This window comes from Trematomus bernacchii, unplaced genomic scaffold (genome assembly GCF_902827165.1).
Source record: "Trematomus bernacchii unplaced genomic scaffold, fTreBer1.1, whole genome shotgun sequence".
Classification (NCBI taxonomy): Eukaryota; Metazoa; Chordata; class Actinopteri; order Perciformes; family Nototheniidae; genus Trematomus; species Trematomus bernacchii.
Window position 1 is genome coordinate 3,396,944 of NW_022987910.1, and position 13,623 is coordinate 3,410,566.

The following is a 13,623-nucleotide window of genomic DNA, read 5'->3' on the forward strand; positions in this document are numbered from 1 at the left end:
TAGATATGGTTTGTAGAAATTAGTTTCAATTTACCTTGTCCTTGATTCTCACAGATAAGTATCCATTTCAATTTCCCTTTCTTTCTTTTAAGGAGGTACCTCTCATCCCCAAAGCCATGAAATTGTGACAGTAGGCGACTCCCTGGTGAACCCCGGCTTGCGGAATATTGATTCACGTCGCCACAGCTCCCCTTCGCTCTCTCCTTCTTCCCACCAGCTGAACAGACACAGAGGGGTGACCTCCCCACCTCACATTGTGTCACGACCCCTTACCTCTCCCCCTCCCCTCATCCCCTCCCCTGCCAGAGACCCTGAAAAGTCCAGACACATCAGCAAAGACTCAGCTAAGAGTCCAGTCCAGAGAGAAAATGAAAGAGGTAGAACCTTCTCCACAGACAGATACAGACAGCAAGCATCCAGAGACACGGACAAGGGGAGGGTTTCAAGTCAAGACCAAGCTTCTAAGGATTCGGACAAGAACAGATCATCCAGAGAAACAGCGCAAAAAGACTCTGACAAGAGTGAAATACCAGCAAAAGAGCCAGAAAAGAGGAGAACGTTAAGCAGAGACCCCGAGAGGGGGCGTCCTCCTAGTAGAGATCCAGAAAAGGGGAGACAAGTTAACAGAGACTCTGAGAAGGGGAGACAGGCTAGCAGAGAGTCAAGCAATAGAGAAACAGATAAAAGCAAATCCTCCTCTAGAGATTCCAGCTATAAGGATACTGATAAATCGAAGTCTCTCAGTAGAGATGCAGGGTTAAGGGACTCTGAGAAGCATAGACAACATAGCAGGGAAACGGGAAAAGACTCAGGTCAAGGTAAAGACAGACCGTCAAGCAGAGACTCTGATAAGGGGAGACCTTCCTCGAGAGATTCCAGTTATAGAAGCTTGGAGAAAAACAAAGACTCTGCCTCGGGGAAAGATAGTAACCCTGGCAGTCAGTCCAAACAGGCTGGAGGTGAGGGTAAGAGCCCCCGACTGGCACCTGCCATCTCAGGCCAGTCCTCCCCCCCTGTGGGCACCGCTGCTCTCACCTGTCAGCAGAGAGGTGGCAGCGCCAAGCAGACGGACAAGCAAGGGAAACATGGAGGCAAAGAGCTGGATGTTTCTGCAGGTATGATGCCTCGTCACCGGGCCACCCCCACCTCTAGCATCGCCCAGTCTAAGGACAAGCTCAGCTCAGGGAAAGAGAGTAGTAGCTCCACTGGAAATGTAATGCCAGCTTCACTCCACAAGGACTCCGTTGTTGGGAAATCCAGCTCCCCACAATCTTCATTCCAGAAGTCCAATTCAAGGAAATCAAATGATCACTCATCAGGTCCAACCACAACAGCACCTATGAAGCCTGTGTGGTCTTCAAGGACACCAGCAGAAGAGGATGTTGTCAAGCGAAGCTCCATGCTCCTAGCCTTACCGGCTACAGCCCTAGCTGCCAAAGACAAACACCCCAAAGTTAAGACTACAGGCAGCAGAGAGGCGTCCAAAGACCGTGAAAGAGAAAAGACTCTTCAAAACAGCAACAGCAGCAACAAATCTCCCCTTCTGAACAATAATACAAAAGCAACCGGCAGCACCAACGCTCATGCTGCTACAAACCCCAGCTCCCACAACAGCAGCAATAGCAAAGCTCCAGTGTTTGGAAACAGCACCAAAGCCCAAGGAAAGGCTCAGGGGGAGAAGCTTGATAACCCAGGAGGGGACAGGTCATCCTCGAAGGGCAGAGAAAATTACTCCTGTCCTGAGAGGAAGAACAGCTCCAGTCTGGAGAACTTACAGCAGCTGCAGCAGGGGGCATTAGCTCCGGAGAAAGGAGTGAAGACCTCCGCTCAGTCTCACACCAAACCAACAACTAACCAGCTGCCGTTGTCCTCTAGAGAGAAGAAGAGATCCGTTAAACCCCCTACTGTAACTGCACTGAAGACGGATATCAAGACTGACCCCAATGGGACCGGCAAGGCGGGTAGTATTTCTTCCTCCTGTCCCACGACCACTACCTCCACCGTCTCTTCCGGTCACGGGACCCGTCGCTCTGCACGCTCCGCCCTCTTCTCTTCGCCCTCTGCCAGCAGTAGTGACAGTTCTGAATCCGACACCCAGACTCACACCGAGGAAGAGGATTTGCGCAAGGAGCACTCACACAGCGAGCTCCAAGACCACCACAGCCTCCTCACTCAAGGCACAGAGGATGAGGGTCCCGAAGACGACCACGACAGATGCATGGATGACAAACATCACGAGGACGACAGTGACGGGTCAGGGTCGGCCAAGCGGCGCTATCCTCGACGCAGTGCCCGCGCACGCTCCAACATGTTCTTCGGCCTCACGCCTTTCTACGGGGTTCGCTCGTACGGAGAAGAAGACCTCCCTTTCTACGGCAGTGGGGATGGGACCGGGCCCGTGGTGAAGAGGAGGAGCGGTGGCCGAAAGAAGTCGGCTGAGGGGCAGGTGGATGGAGCGGATGATATGAGCACCTCCTCTTCGTCAGTGGACAGCGGCGACGATGAAGACAGTGAGATGAAACAGAGGGGTAAAGACCCTTACTACTACAACTTCACCCGAACAATAATCAACCCTGGTGAAGGTCTACCATCCATAGAAGGGATAGACCAGTGTCTTGGAAGGGGATCCCAGCTGCAGCGCTTTCTTAAGGACGAGGAACAGCAACAGCAAATGGCTCAAGGGAAAGCTGAGGAGGACATGCTGAGTGCTCTGTAAGTACACACACTTATTCTGATACAATGATTGCTTTGTATGGTACCAAAGGGTCCATACGAGTCTATACAAATAAAGTTTTCAAAAGTTTAAAGTGCTTGCATTCATATATTTTTTACAAGAGTACAATGTTCTTTGAAATGTATGTTTCTTAATGCTAGCAAACAGGCCATGTGTGATGTGTGTCTCCTGCAGGTGTGTGCTTGTGTGATTTGATGCTGAATGAACCCTGTATTTATCTGTGATTTATTTTCTGTCGTCTCTTATAATAAGACATATTTTCTTTGCCGTGTTTGACAGAACCTTAGGCAAGCAGCATATCGGCCAGCTAGATGGCGTCGACGATGGCTCAGAGAGCGATACCAGCATCTGCACCACCAGCACCACCACCACCACGACTAAAGCCACCTCCTCTTCCACGACCCAAAAGAGCACTCCTAGGAGAAGGGGCCGAGAAAGGCACACAGAGAAAGCTGACCCCCATGACTCGAGCAAGGAGGCTGACAACAGCGGGGGAGCCACAAGTGGCAACCCGCGAGAAGGCAGAAAGAACCAGAAAGAAAACTGTCTTCCTCTCGGAGGCGGGGTCAAGTCCCAGCCTCAGAGTCAGGGTCAGGATCCTCTCGAGGCCCAACTGTCCCTCAGCACAGACCTTCTGAAATCTGACTCTGACAACAACAACAGTGATGACTGTGGTAACATTTTGCCATCTGACATCATGGAATTTGTCCTCAACACACCTTCCATGTCAATGCAGGCTCTGGGTCAGCAGTCTGAGCCGTCCTCCTCAGAGCTTCTCCTCGATGAGAGCTATGTTGGAGTGGATGTCAACCGGCCCAAAGATATTCTGTTTGAAGACTTTTCCCAGCAGCTGCCCACTGCTGAGAGCGGAGGTGTAGTGGAGAGTAGTGTGAATAGTTCCATATCTGTGGAGGAGCCCTATCTTCCTTTGGAGCTGCCTTCTGACCTCTCGGTCCTGACAACACGCAGCCCTTCCGTCAGCACCAGTCAGAACCACACTGCTGGGAGTCTCATCTCTGAAACCTCAGACCGCACAATGCTGGGCTTGACCTCTGACTCAGAGACCATCGGAGGAGAAAAGAGTGGGGGCAAGAAAAGAGCCGGGCCAAGTGTGTCACCGTCAGAGAAGCAGCATGACACTACAACACAGGTCACAGAGGGTCACATGACTCCTGAGCAGTTTATTCCCAGCCCTGCCATTGGCCAGGTGGTCGAACCCCAAGGGAACCAGGATGTCCCCAGGAGCTCTGGTACCCCGGGTCTGCCGAGTTCACCCTCCCTTCCTCTTCAGGGTCAGAAGTACATCCCTGCTTCCGCTGCAGCCGCAGGCAGCCCCGGTCCAGTTCCTGTCCCAGGACCATCCCAGGTTCAGGTTTCCAGCCCAGCACTCATCAAACCGGGCCCTGACAAGCTCATCGTGGTCAACCAGCAGTTCCAGCCTCTTTACGTTCTTCAGACCGTCCCTAATGGTGTTGCCCAAAAACTTGGCGCCGGTGCAATGATGGACACTGTCACACTTACCACAGGGTTGAATACTGCCATATCCACGGCCAAGCCAATATTTCCTGCTGGAGGCAAAGTCCTGGGCACCATGACCCACCCCTCCCAGATTCACACCTTCACAGGAACCACACAGGCAGGTTTCCAGACGGGAATCCCCAGCACCACCTCAGGGCTTCTCATCGGGTTGCCCCACGAGCCCCAGATTCTGGTCTCAGAAGCTGGTCGGAGTCACAGTGTTGCCATAGTGTCCAGTCCCTCCTCTCTCACTTGTTCCCCGACTGTACTCGCCTTAGCTCACGGCAAAAAGAGGCCCATCCCTCGTACTCGAACAAGAAAGAATAAAAAGCCGGTCCCCTCCCGTAGCCAGCCCACCCTGGCCCCATCTGAAGTTGGCCCTCCCAACATGACCCTAATCAACCTGTCTTCCCCTCAGATTACTGCTACCATTCCTGGCACCCTCTACACTTCTCAGCGCAAGGTCCCAAATATTATCAAGAGACCAAAATCAGGCGGGGTTATGTACTTCGATCCCACTACCCTCCTTCAGCAGAGGATTCCTGGTGTGGCCCAGCCTGGTATCCTGGGCCACGATGCCTCCACTCACCTCATACCTTGCACAGTCTCTGGGCTCAACCCCAGTCAGTCAGTGCTGAATGTTGTGTCTGTGCCCTCTAGTGGTGCCGCTGGCCTTCTTGCACCAGGAACAGTCTCCATCTCCACCCCTGTGCTCGGCTCCACTGAGATCACAGGGCCAATTAGCAACCTCCTGTTCAAGGCAGGTCCTCACAGCTTAAGCCTGTCAGATCAACCAATGGTCCTTCAATCAGCAGGCGCTTCTCTGATGCCACAGCTGAGCTCTGTGCAAACAACTATAGGCAGCAGCATCTGCCTCCTGCCGTCCCAACAGACTATCAGCATGGCTGTCAACCAGCAAGGAAAGACAGAAGTTAGTAATGTCCACTTGCAGCCCAAACCCATCAACAGAACCCACACTGTGGACTCCAGTCACAACACCAATGTTACTCTAGCCACCTCTCTAAGTCCGGCCAAGGGTCGTGTTGTTGGAGTGTTTACAAACACACAAACCTCCGCACACGCCCAAAGCAGAAGAATAACTCCCATCTCCAGATCATCGGAGCAAAGGCAGCCTAACTCCAGCACTTCAGGAGCAGAGAAAGGCAAACAGAAAACCAAGAGGAGCAGGCAGAGTTCAGACACAACCAGCGTGAAGAAGCTCAAGGCGGCGCAGGCAGAGGAGCCTCACAGCAACCCCGCAGGACGACATCGCCCAAACCCAAGGTGAGACTGTTATTATTTATGGCTGGTTGAGATGTATTGTGCTTTTGGTTTGTTTCTATTCACATCAATACATGGGAGGAATTGGCAGTAACCTTCTCCAATAGGGTCCTGCATAAAGAATGTGACATTGAGAAATATTTAAAAAACTTTGCAAATTTTTTTTTTGTTTAAAGTTTTGCCCAGGCGAATTTTCCAAATCACTTTTTTTTGTATCTACATGAACCACCATTTGCATTCCCATCAAATGCAGCACACATATTAAGAAGGAAATATGTCTGTCGGCCCTATTTCTCACATTATTTCCCTTTTCAAAAACAGCTGTGGAAAACACCAGGAATAATGCCAAGAGTTGAGTTAAACATTATGACTCGTGTGTTAACTGAATGCCAAATTAGTCAGAGAGCCCAAAAGGCTGAATTGCTTCTCAAGTTACAAAATGACCTGTTGCTGACAGGCAATATGGCTAATTTTTAAATGGAGTCCGGCACAGAGCTTACTCCATATAAAGACACAGGGGCTTCACTGCAGCAAACTTCACATATAACATTTACTGCAAAATAGCATCAGTAATCTGTTTTATGATATGATATTATGTTCTGCCTGTTTATTACCTGTATGCTACCAACAATATCAGTTCCACTTCATTTGTTAAACTGACTTTAGCAGGCTTCCACCACTTACCACTCTTACTCTTATTTATTACTCACTACTGCAGAATAGTGAAAACACTGGAATGGATATTTGAAATTATTAAAAATTATCTTTGGGCCTGGCAGGAGTTCTTGTTGTACAATTATTGGGGAAACACTGGTTCAAGTACAGAGAATTGAAATATCTCACCTTGAATTAATCTATAACTTTCAGTTGTTTTTAGTACTTTGCATAAAATATATTCCCATCTTCCTTTCTAGCAGTTCCAAAGAGCTGAGCTACCCTGAACCCATGGACACAGGCAAGCCCGCTGACAAGGCAACCAACAAGAGGTATGCAGCCGTCCATTCCAGGTACCCATCGTCATACTGAATATACAGAATAACTCTAATGCTTGCCTTAAATCTGTTCTAGTGTGCTTGGTAAAAAGAAGGCATCTGAAGGTCCTGTGGTACCGGGGAAAGTAGTGGGGAAAGACAAACCATCAGCAGCAGGGGGGGCAGCGTCTCTTCCTGTGGCTTCACCACCTGACGAAGAGGGAAACAGCAGGGATACCGGCCTAGACAGCAAACCCAAGAAGGGCATCATCTTTGAAATCTGCAGCGAGGACGGCTTCCACATCCGCTGTGAGAGTATCGAAGGTGAGAAAAAACAACTTCACATTCACTGTTTTAAAAAAGTATAAAGCTATAATGAGCTTGTTGCTGAAAATAAAGTCCACAGTGCTGTTTGTTCTCACAAAGAACGGATGCTTTATATTATGTTTTAACACAAATCATTACTGTTCTTGCTAAATGCTCTTTACAAATGTAATAAAACGTATTAAAGTGTGTGTAAAACATTGAACTTAAATATGAAATACTGACCCTTCACAGAGGCTTGGAAATCCCTGACTGATAAGGTGCAGGAAGCTCGCTCCAACGCACGGCTAAATGAGCTCTCCTTTGAAGGTGAGGCATCACTCTAACTTCCCCACAAAACAAAGAATAGATAAGTTTTTGTGTTCGTAAATGATTCATTGTTAACGTTTGTCTTTGTTCCTCCCAGGTGTGAATGGTTTGAAGATGCTGGGAGTCGTGCACGAGGCCGTGGTCTTCCTGCTGGAGCAGCTTTACGGCTCCAGACACTGTCGCAGCTACCGCTTCCGCTTCCATAAACCAGAGGAAACCGAGGAACCTCCCATCAACCCTCACGGGTCGGCTCGTGCAGAGATCAACCACAGGTAAAGAAGGGACACACACACACACACACACACACACACACACACACACACACACACACACACACACACACACACACACACACACACACACACACACACACACACACACACACACACACACACACACACACACACACACACACACACACACACACACACACACACCACACACACACACACACACACACACACACACACACACACACACACACACACACACACACACACACACACACACACACACACACACACACACACACACACCTAGGCTTCTTTGTATGCCTTACAATACAGTTTGCCAATACAGTTTTTGTGTATTTTTATTATGTTTGTCATTGCTGTCTTTATTATATTAATAGCCCTTTGAGTCATGCTTTGTGATATTGGGCTGTTGTAAACTTTCACTTGACTTGACCAGGATAATCAAAAACCCTTTTTCTGACTTAATGCTCATTATTAAAAAAACGGTTTTAAACAAACTTGTAACCAAAAACCTGTTCTGTATCTTGTGCGTTTGTGTTTCTGACTACTGTCTCTCCCACCTGCTTTCCCTTCAGGAGGTCTATATTTGACATGTTCAATTTCTTGGCATCAAAACATCGCCAGCCTCCTGAGTACAGGCAGCAAGAAGACGATGATGATGAAGGGCAGCTCCGGACAGCTAGGTCAGTTTCTGAAAACACAAAATCTCCGTTATGTATTCACAGTAAATACATACTGTCTTTGTGCCACTGCTACACTTCAATGTCTCCCCTAAAGGATCAATTTAAAGCTTAAGACTGTTAACAGTTCTAAAATAACATTTTGTGAGATTATCACTTAAGACCACAGCATTTATATTTTCATGTTGCTGTTGCAGGCGTGCCTCCATGGAGCTTCCCCTGGCTGTGAGATTCAAACAGCTCAAGGTCACATCGAAGGAAACGGTTGGAGTTTACAGGTAATCATTTATAAATCTTTTAAGCTGGTAAAAAGCTGTAAAATATGAAGATAATATACAATGTGACATGACAAAATGCAGTGTTAAACCATTACTGTAATTAACTGTATCCGTCTACAGGTCTCCCATTCATGGCCGAGGTCTTTTCTGCAAGAAACCCATTGATGCTGCGGAGATGATCATTGAATATTCTGGAAATGTCATCCGGTCTGTGCTCACTGACAAACGGGAGAAATATTACGATGGAAAGGTGAGGTCTTAGGATCTTTGAGTTGAAGATGTTTTCGTTCAATGTTTTAACCTGACTTATAGGAGTATGACATATCATTCATAAAACCTTAAACCTCTGTTTTTTTTTTCTTCAAAGGGGATTGGCTGTTACATGTTCCGCATCGATGACTATGAGGTGGTGGATGCCACTGTGCATGGCAACGCCGCCCGCTTCATCAACCACTCCTGTGAGCCCAACTGCTACTCCCGGGTCATCACTGTGGACGGCCAGAAGCACATCGTCATCTTTGCCTCTCGACGCATCTACTGTGGAGAAGAGCTCACCTACGACTACAAGTTCCCCATCGAGGATGCCAGCAACAAGCTACCCTGCAACTGCGGCGCCAAGAAGTGTCGCAAGTTCCTCAACTGAACTCTAAACGACTGAAAGAGGACTGCAAATCTGTGGAGCAGTGCCGCCATGTTCTGATTGTTCAGGTGGACTTCCTGGGTCCGGCCTGCGTAGGACCGCTGCCATCAGGGCGCGAGCTTTGAGAGTGTTTCTGCTGCACGTGTTGGCAGGAAACACTGGCAGCGGCCGCGGGTCGTACTGTACAAATAGGAAGGGCCATTTTGGAGGAGGGGCCACTTGTAGAGATTCCAACATATTGTGCCTCCTTTTGTCTCATTAACAGTTGGCATGGGGAGATCACCTTCAGAGGTGAGTCATGAAACAGTTTGGCCTTCATAGCATTGCAATATTAACTTTAATTTACATTTGGATGATAAAGTTACCCCTTCATATTTTTTACATTGGCCCATCCTCCTTAATTTTATAAAAAATATTTTACGGTCCACTAATGCTGAGATGTGAAAAACTCGGTTCCGTTTTACACCAAAGTGCAATTTGTTGAAGGGACTGGGAAGAGATATTTTACTAGAAAGAAAAATTGTTAAAATCTTTTTTTTATTTATATTGGAGTGTCGGATGTTATTGATGCACATCTCCCTGTCTGAATATGTGCTGATGCCTTCAGAGCTGTTGTGATTTACAGGAACCTTCCCCTAGGTGTGTACATTAACACTGTAAATAGGAGCTGCTTTTCAGTGAGCAGCCTGACAGGAGCTGTACCGGTCGAAACAGCAGGGGGAGCTGTGGCCACAGAAAGGAAGAGAGAAAAAAGAGACAAGCGGGTAGAAATGTAGATTTGTTTAAAAAAGAAAAACGTTATTTTTGGCCGTTCCTGTATGGGATGATATCTGAGGTCGATAGCATCCGTTGTACTTAAATTGACTTTGGTCTGACAGATATGTCGACATGTTATCGGTGGGATTAAGCCTCTGGCATGACAGAGCGAGGCAGCTAGAGATTCTGGTGGACTGACAGCCAAGGGACTGGAGAACCCTACTGATGTGCTTTAGTAGACGTATTTAAAATCTTTTGGAGCAGATCTTACAGAAACATACAGATCCATGCTGTTGTTATTATCAAACGTGCTTTATGTAATTATTATATAAGCTCTGACTTTTGAGTCTCGTTCCAAATTACAGCAGCAGAGAGAACCAAACATCACGCCCTTGAATTGAATTTTCACACAGCTGGATTTCTTCTTGGCCTGTTGTGATAACCATTACTATGGAAAATGTTTTTTTTTATTTGTATTACGTCTTTTAAACTCTTGTCTGTTTATCTTGTCTTTTTTATAATGGACATGAAAATATGCTTGCTTTGAAAAAACAAATGTAAATAATGTATATTTTTCTACAAAAAAAGACTTAAAAAGCACTCACTAGTGAATAGCACTAAATGATGGTATTTATATTTTTTAAGAATCGTATTTATTTTGTTGCCATTTTTGTAGGAAATAGAGGTTTACAGACACTAATGCTCGGTCTCTATGTTTTGTATTCCGCTGCCTTTTCGAAGTTGTTTTTGTTGTAATTTCGTTTTTTCTTTGTTTTCTTTGTAGCCTGAATGTTTTCTTTGATTCCAAAGACTGACACTGGTCTGTGGCTTGGTCCCGTTGAGTTCAGTCCACCAGTAGCTCTCTTATCTATCGCGGGCAGTTTGTTCAGAGCTGACGGTTATTTTCCTTGTCCCAGTTCTAGCTGGCAGTATGGCAGTCGTGAACTATTATTATGCACTTAAGAGAGCAAAGATTGTTGATCCATAGCAGATATCTCCTCTCTCCAGCCTTATTGTCACCACATCACACCACACCGAGAATCAAGTCCACTTACCGGCCGCTCCAAGGCAGTCCTAACAAAATGTTTCTCTTGTCACGTTTAAAACTTAAGTCCCATCAAACTGTTTTATCCCTCTGCAGACGTATCATAAAGAGGTGCCTTTATTTTAATGCTACCAACAGCATTCACTAAAACCCCGTCGAGCCAATCTGTTGATTAAAGAAACCACTTCCATCAAGAAATCACTTCTTATCCTCTCTCTCACTCTCCCTGTGGTTTGCCTTAGTTGAAAATGAGCATGCCTCGTCTCTCTGACAAGCCTTCATGTCCCGGACCGAATATTTGATCAGACTGTTTAGACTGGCAGGTTCCACTATGCGACTTAAGTCTTTGTTTTTGTCCTTTCTTAACTAATTTATTGTTGTCCGTCATTCACGCTGACTTTGTCATCACCTAAAGGCCGTTAGCAGTTCCTCCCACACTTCTTCCTAAAACAAAAGTATGATCCACACGGTTTGCACTTTAGCTGTGACACGGGCACTGAACACACATAGGACAACCCTCTCTCCAGACAATGCAACTCCAATACTGAAAACCACAAGCACAGATAGTCACTGAAAATACTTAGAGTTTGTGCATCAGGCCGTGGGAATAAAACTGAGTTTGGTCATCTTGAATTACTCTTTATGATAAGCGTTTGAGGCTCTAGCAAAGTGCACTTGACTCTTTTTCTGCAACAAAGTGAAGGCAGGGACCACTCCAGCAGCCCTTCCTTCCTGAAGGTGCAGCGTGTACAAACCTCGGCTAGGCTTTTCCATTTAGGGCCCCAGATCAGGTCATGAGGTGACTGACGGGCCGGTGGTTGTACAGCTGCACCTTCATCGGGCTCGCTGGGATCAGCTGCTAAGGTCAACTATGAATGTATATTCCTTCTCCACAACACCAGACTTGTGATACTTTGTCAGCTACATTTGTTTTCAGTTCTTGCGTCAACAACCTTGGTACATATGGACGATATGTAGATATGACCTCAAACTGGGCGGCAGCAGCGGTTTAATTTCAGCACTGGGAATAATAATTAAGTGTAAACAGCAGTGGCGTTTCTGTCTGTGGGACAACATGTTCTCACTGGGTTAGCTCAATACTTCTCGCCAGCATCGGTGATACGAACACGTTAACTGATGCCAAGGGCTCTGTACGGCTCTCACTCCTCGAGATCCACTTCGGTGAACAATAAGTCATTTACTCCACTGTTTAACAGCATATATACAATAAGGAAATGGTGTTTGTTGTTTCTCTGGATTTCATTTTACCACGCCACACCAGTGGCTCTTCGTCATTATCTGTAATTATAGTATAAATACATAACAATATTATACGGAAACATGCATAGTAATTTCTTGTACTTTAGTATCTATACAATATATGGAATGGACAGACAAACTTAGTTACAGTAGCAAAACAGCAGATTTATAATGGTTAATAGCAATGTTTCAATGTACTCTATAATGGTTTTGTGTTACAGTACTATCAGATGAAACTTAACGTGCATCATTCTTTCGTATCTTGATATCCAGTACCAATTTTGCTGTGCCTGCGAACGTTCCTCCATCACGAGGAGCACTGCAGTTTTTCTTTTCACTTTTGTTTCTGGAAAGGATCGGTTTTTATGTGATGAGAAATGTAACTGTATTAATGTGGTTGTAAACTTCTTGAGGTCAGCCATTTTGTTTTTATCCCCTCTGGTTGATGTAGTGAATGTTTTTTTTTCTTTGTACGTTTTAACAGGGACTTTTTTTTAGAAGGCTTACTTGATGTGGTATAAATTAAGAGTTTGGTTCAGTGGAGACTCACCAGAAGTTTTAAAGATCTTACCAAAATGCAGTCTTTTCCATTTTGGAAAACCTCTCATGTCTCCCACCTCTCTCTCCTCCGAAGCTTTGGTTGTACTTATCATGTACTGTTTTTTTTTTTTTATAGAAAGTCATAATGCTGATGTTGAAAACTTTTTATTTATTTATTTTGTGCAACATCCACCCTGAATTGTTCTTTTACAAGTTAAAGTTTGGGAGAGGTCGGATGAGTACGTATTTGTAATTTTCTAATTGTTTCTTGTGTATAGAAGTTATCAGCCTATGGGATGTGGTGTCACAGAGCGAGTGGCGGTAGGACGTGCGAAAGAGAGGGATCATGGGTCATGAACAGGCTTGTTTCTTATGCCTTGAATATACCTTTGTCTTATCAATATTCCTCCTGCTCTCCGTAATAACGGTATTCATGATTTCAACATCATATTTTCTCCCGTTTAAAAAGTGTTCTTTCAATACACATCAACAAAATGAAGGATGACTACCACAGTAAAACAGACCACAAACTACTTGGTTGAATGTATAATTAGGAAACAAAGTTGTAAATACGTGTAAAAAGAAAAAAGTTTCTAATCATGTTTATTTTCTATGCACTTTTTTATTTAAGTGATAGTTTAAATAATAAACATGTCTCCTTTACTCTTTTTTGTCTCTTGCTTCGTTTAATGAATGATAAAAAACATATATTATCTTGAAAAATTCCAGCACTGTCTAGCTAATTTATATCTAACAAAAATATATATTCAATTGAATTGTTTAGGTGCTAGGATTCGATGAAATCTCTGCTCTCTGGATGCTGGAAACATCAGTCTGCTTTTTGACGGTCTTTCATCAAAATGTCTAAAAAAACTGACAAACTACAAAAGTTCATTTGCAACCTTTGATCACATTGCTCCTCTCCTCGTCTCTTGAGAGAAGTGTTCCCCTGGGCTTGGAGGATATGTGGTTTAGAAAACAATAATAGGAAAATTAAATCGCTCTTCTGGAGGTTTTGACCACATGGTGGTTT

General features: G+C 45.4%; 1 protein-coding gene across 4 annotated transcripts in view; it reads left to right on the top strand.

Annotated features, from left to right (window-relative positions):
- kmt2a (lysine (K)-specific methyltransferase 2A) overlaps positions 1 to 13,258 on the top strand; it is a 38,137-nt gene extending 24,879 nt beyond the window's left edge. For 3 of the 4 annotated variants that reach the window (XM_034115199.1, XM_034115201.1, XM_034115202.1), the window contains exons 25-34: positions 93 to 2,712; positions 3,014 to 5,536; positions 6,448 to 6,519; positions 6,602 to 6,828; positions 7,063 to 7,137; positions 7,235 to 7,409; positions 7,967 to 8,074; positions 8,269 to 8,349; positions 8,470 to 8,599; positions 8,717 to 13,258. In XM_034115199.1, the coding sequence (XP_033971090.1) occupies positions 93 to 2,712; positions 3,014 to 5,536; positions 6,448 to 6,519; positions 6,602 to 6,828; positions 7,063 to 7,137; positions 7,235 to 7,409; positions 7,967 to 8,074; positions 8,269 to 8,349; positions 8,470 to 8,599; positions 8,717 to 8,992 (6,287 nt within the window). In that variant the 3' untranslated portion in view covers positions 8,993 to 13,258. The remainder of the gene's footprint in view (positions 1 to 92; positions 2,713 to 3,013; positions 5,537 to 6,447; positions 6,520 to 6,601; positions 6,829 to 7,062; positions 7,138 to 7,234; positions 7,410 to 7,966; positions 8,075 to 8,268; positions 8,350 to 8,469; positions 8,600 to 8,716) is intronic. The other variant, XM_034115203.1, reaches the window with a different exon arrangement.
- Positions 13,259 to 13,623: the final 365 nt, after the last annotated feature.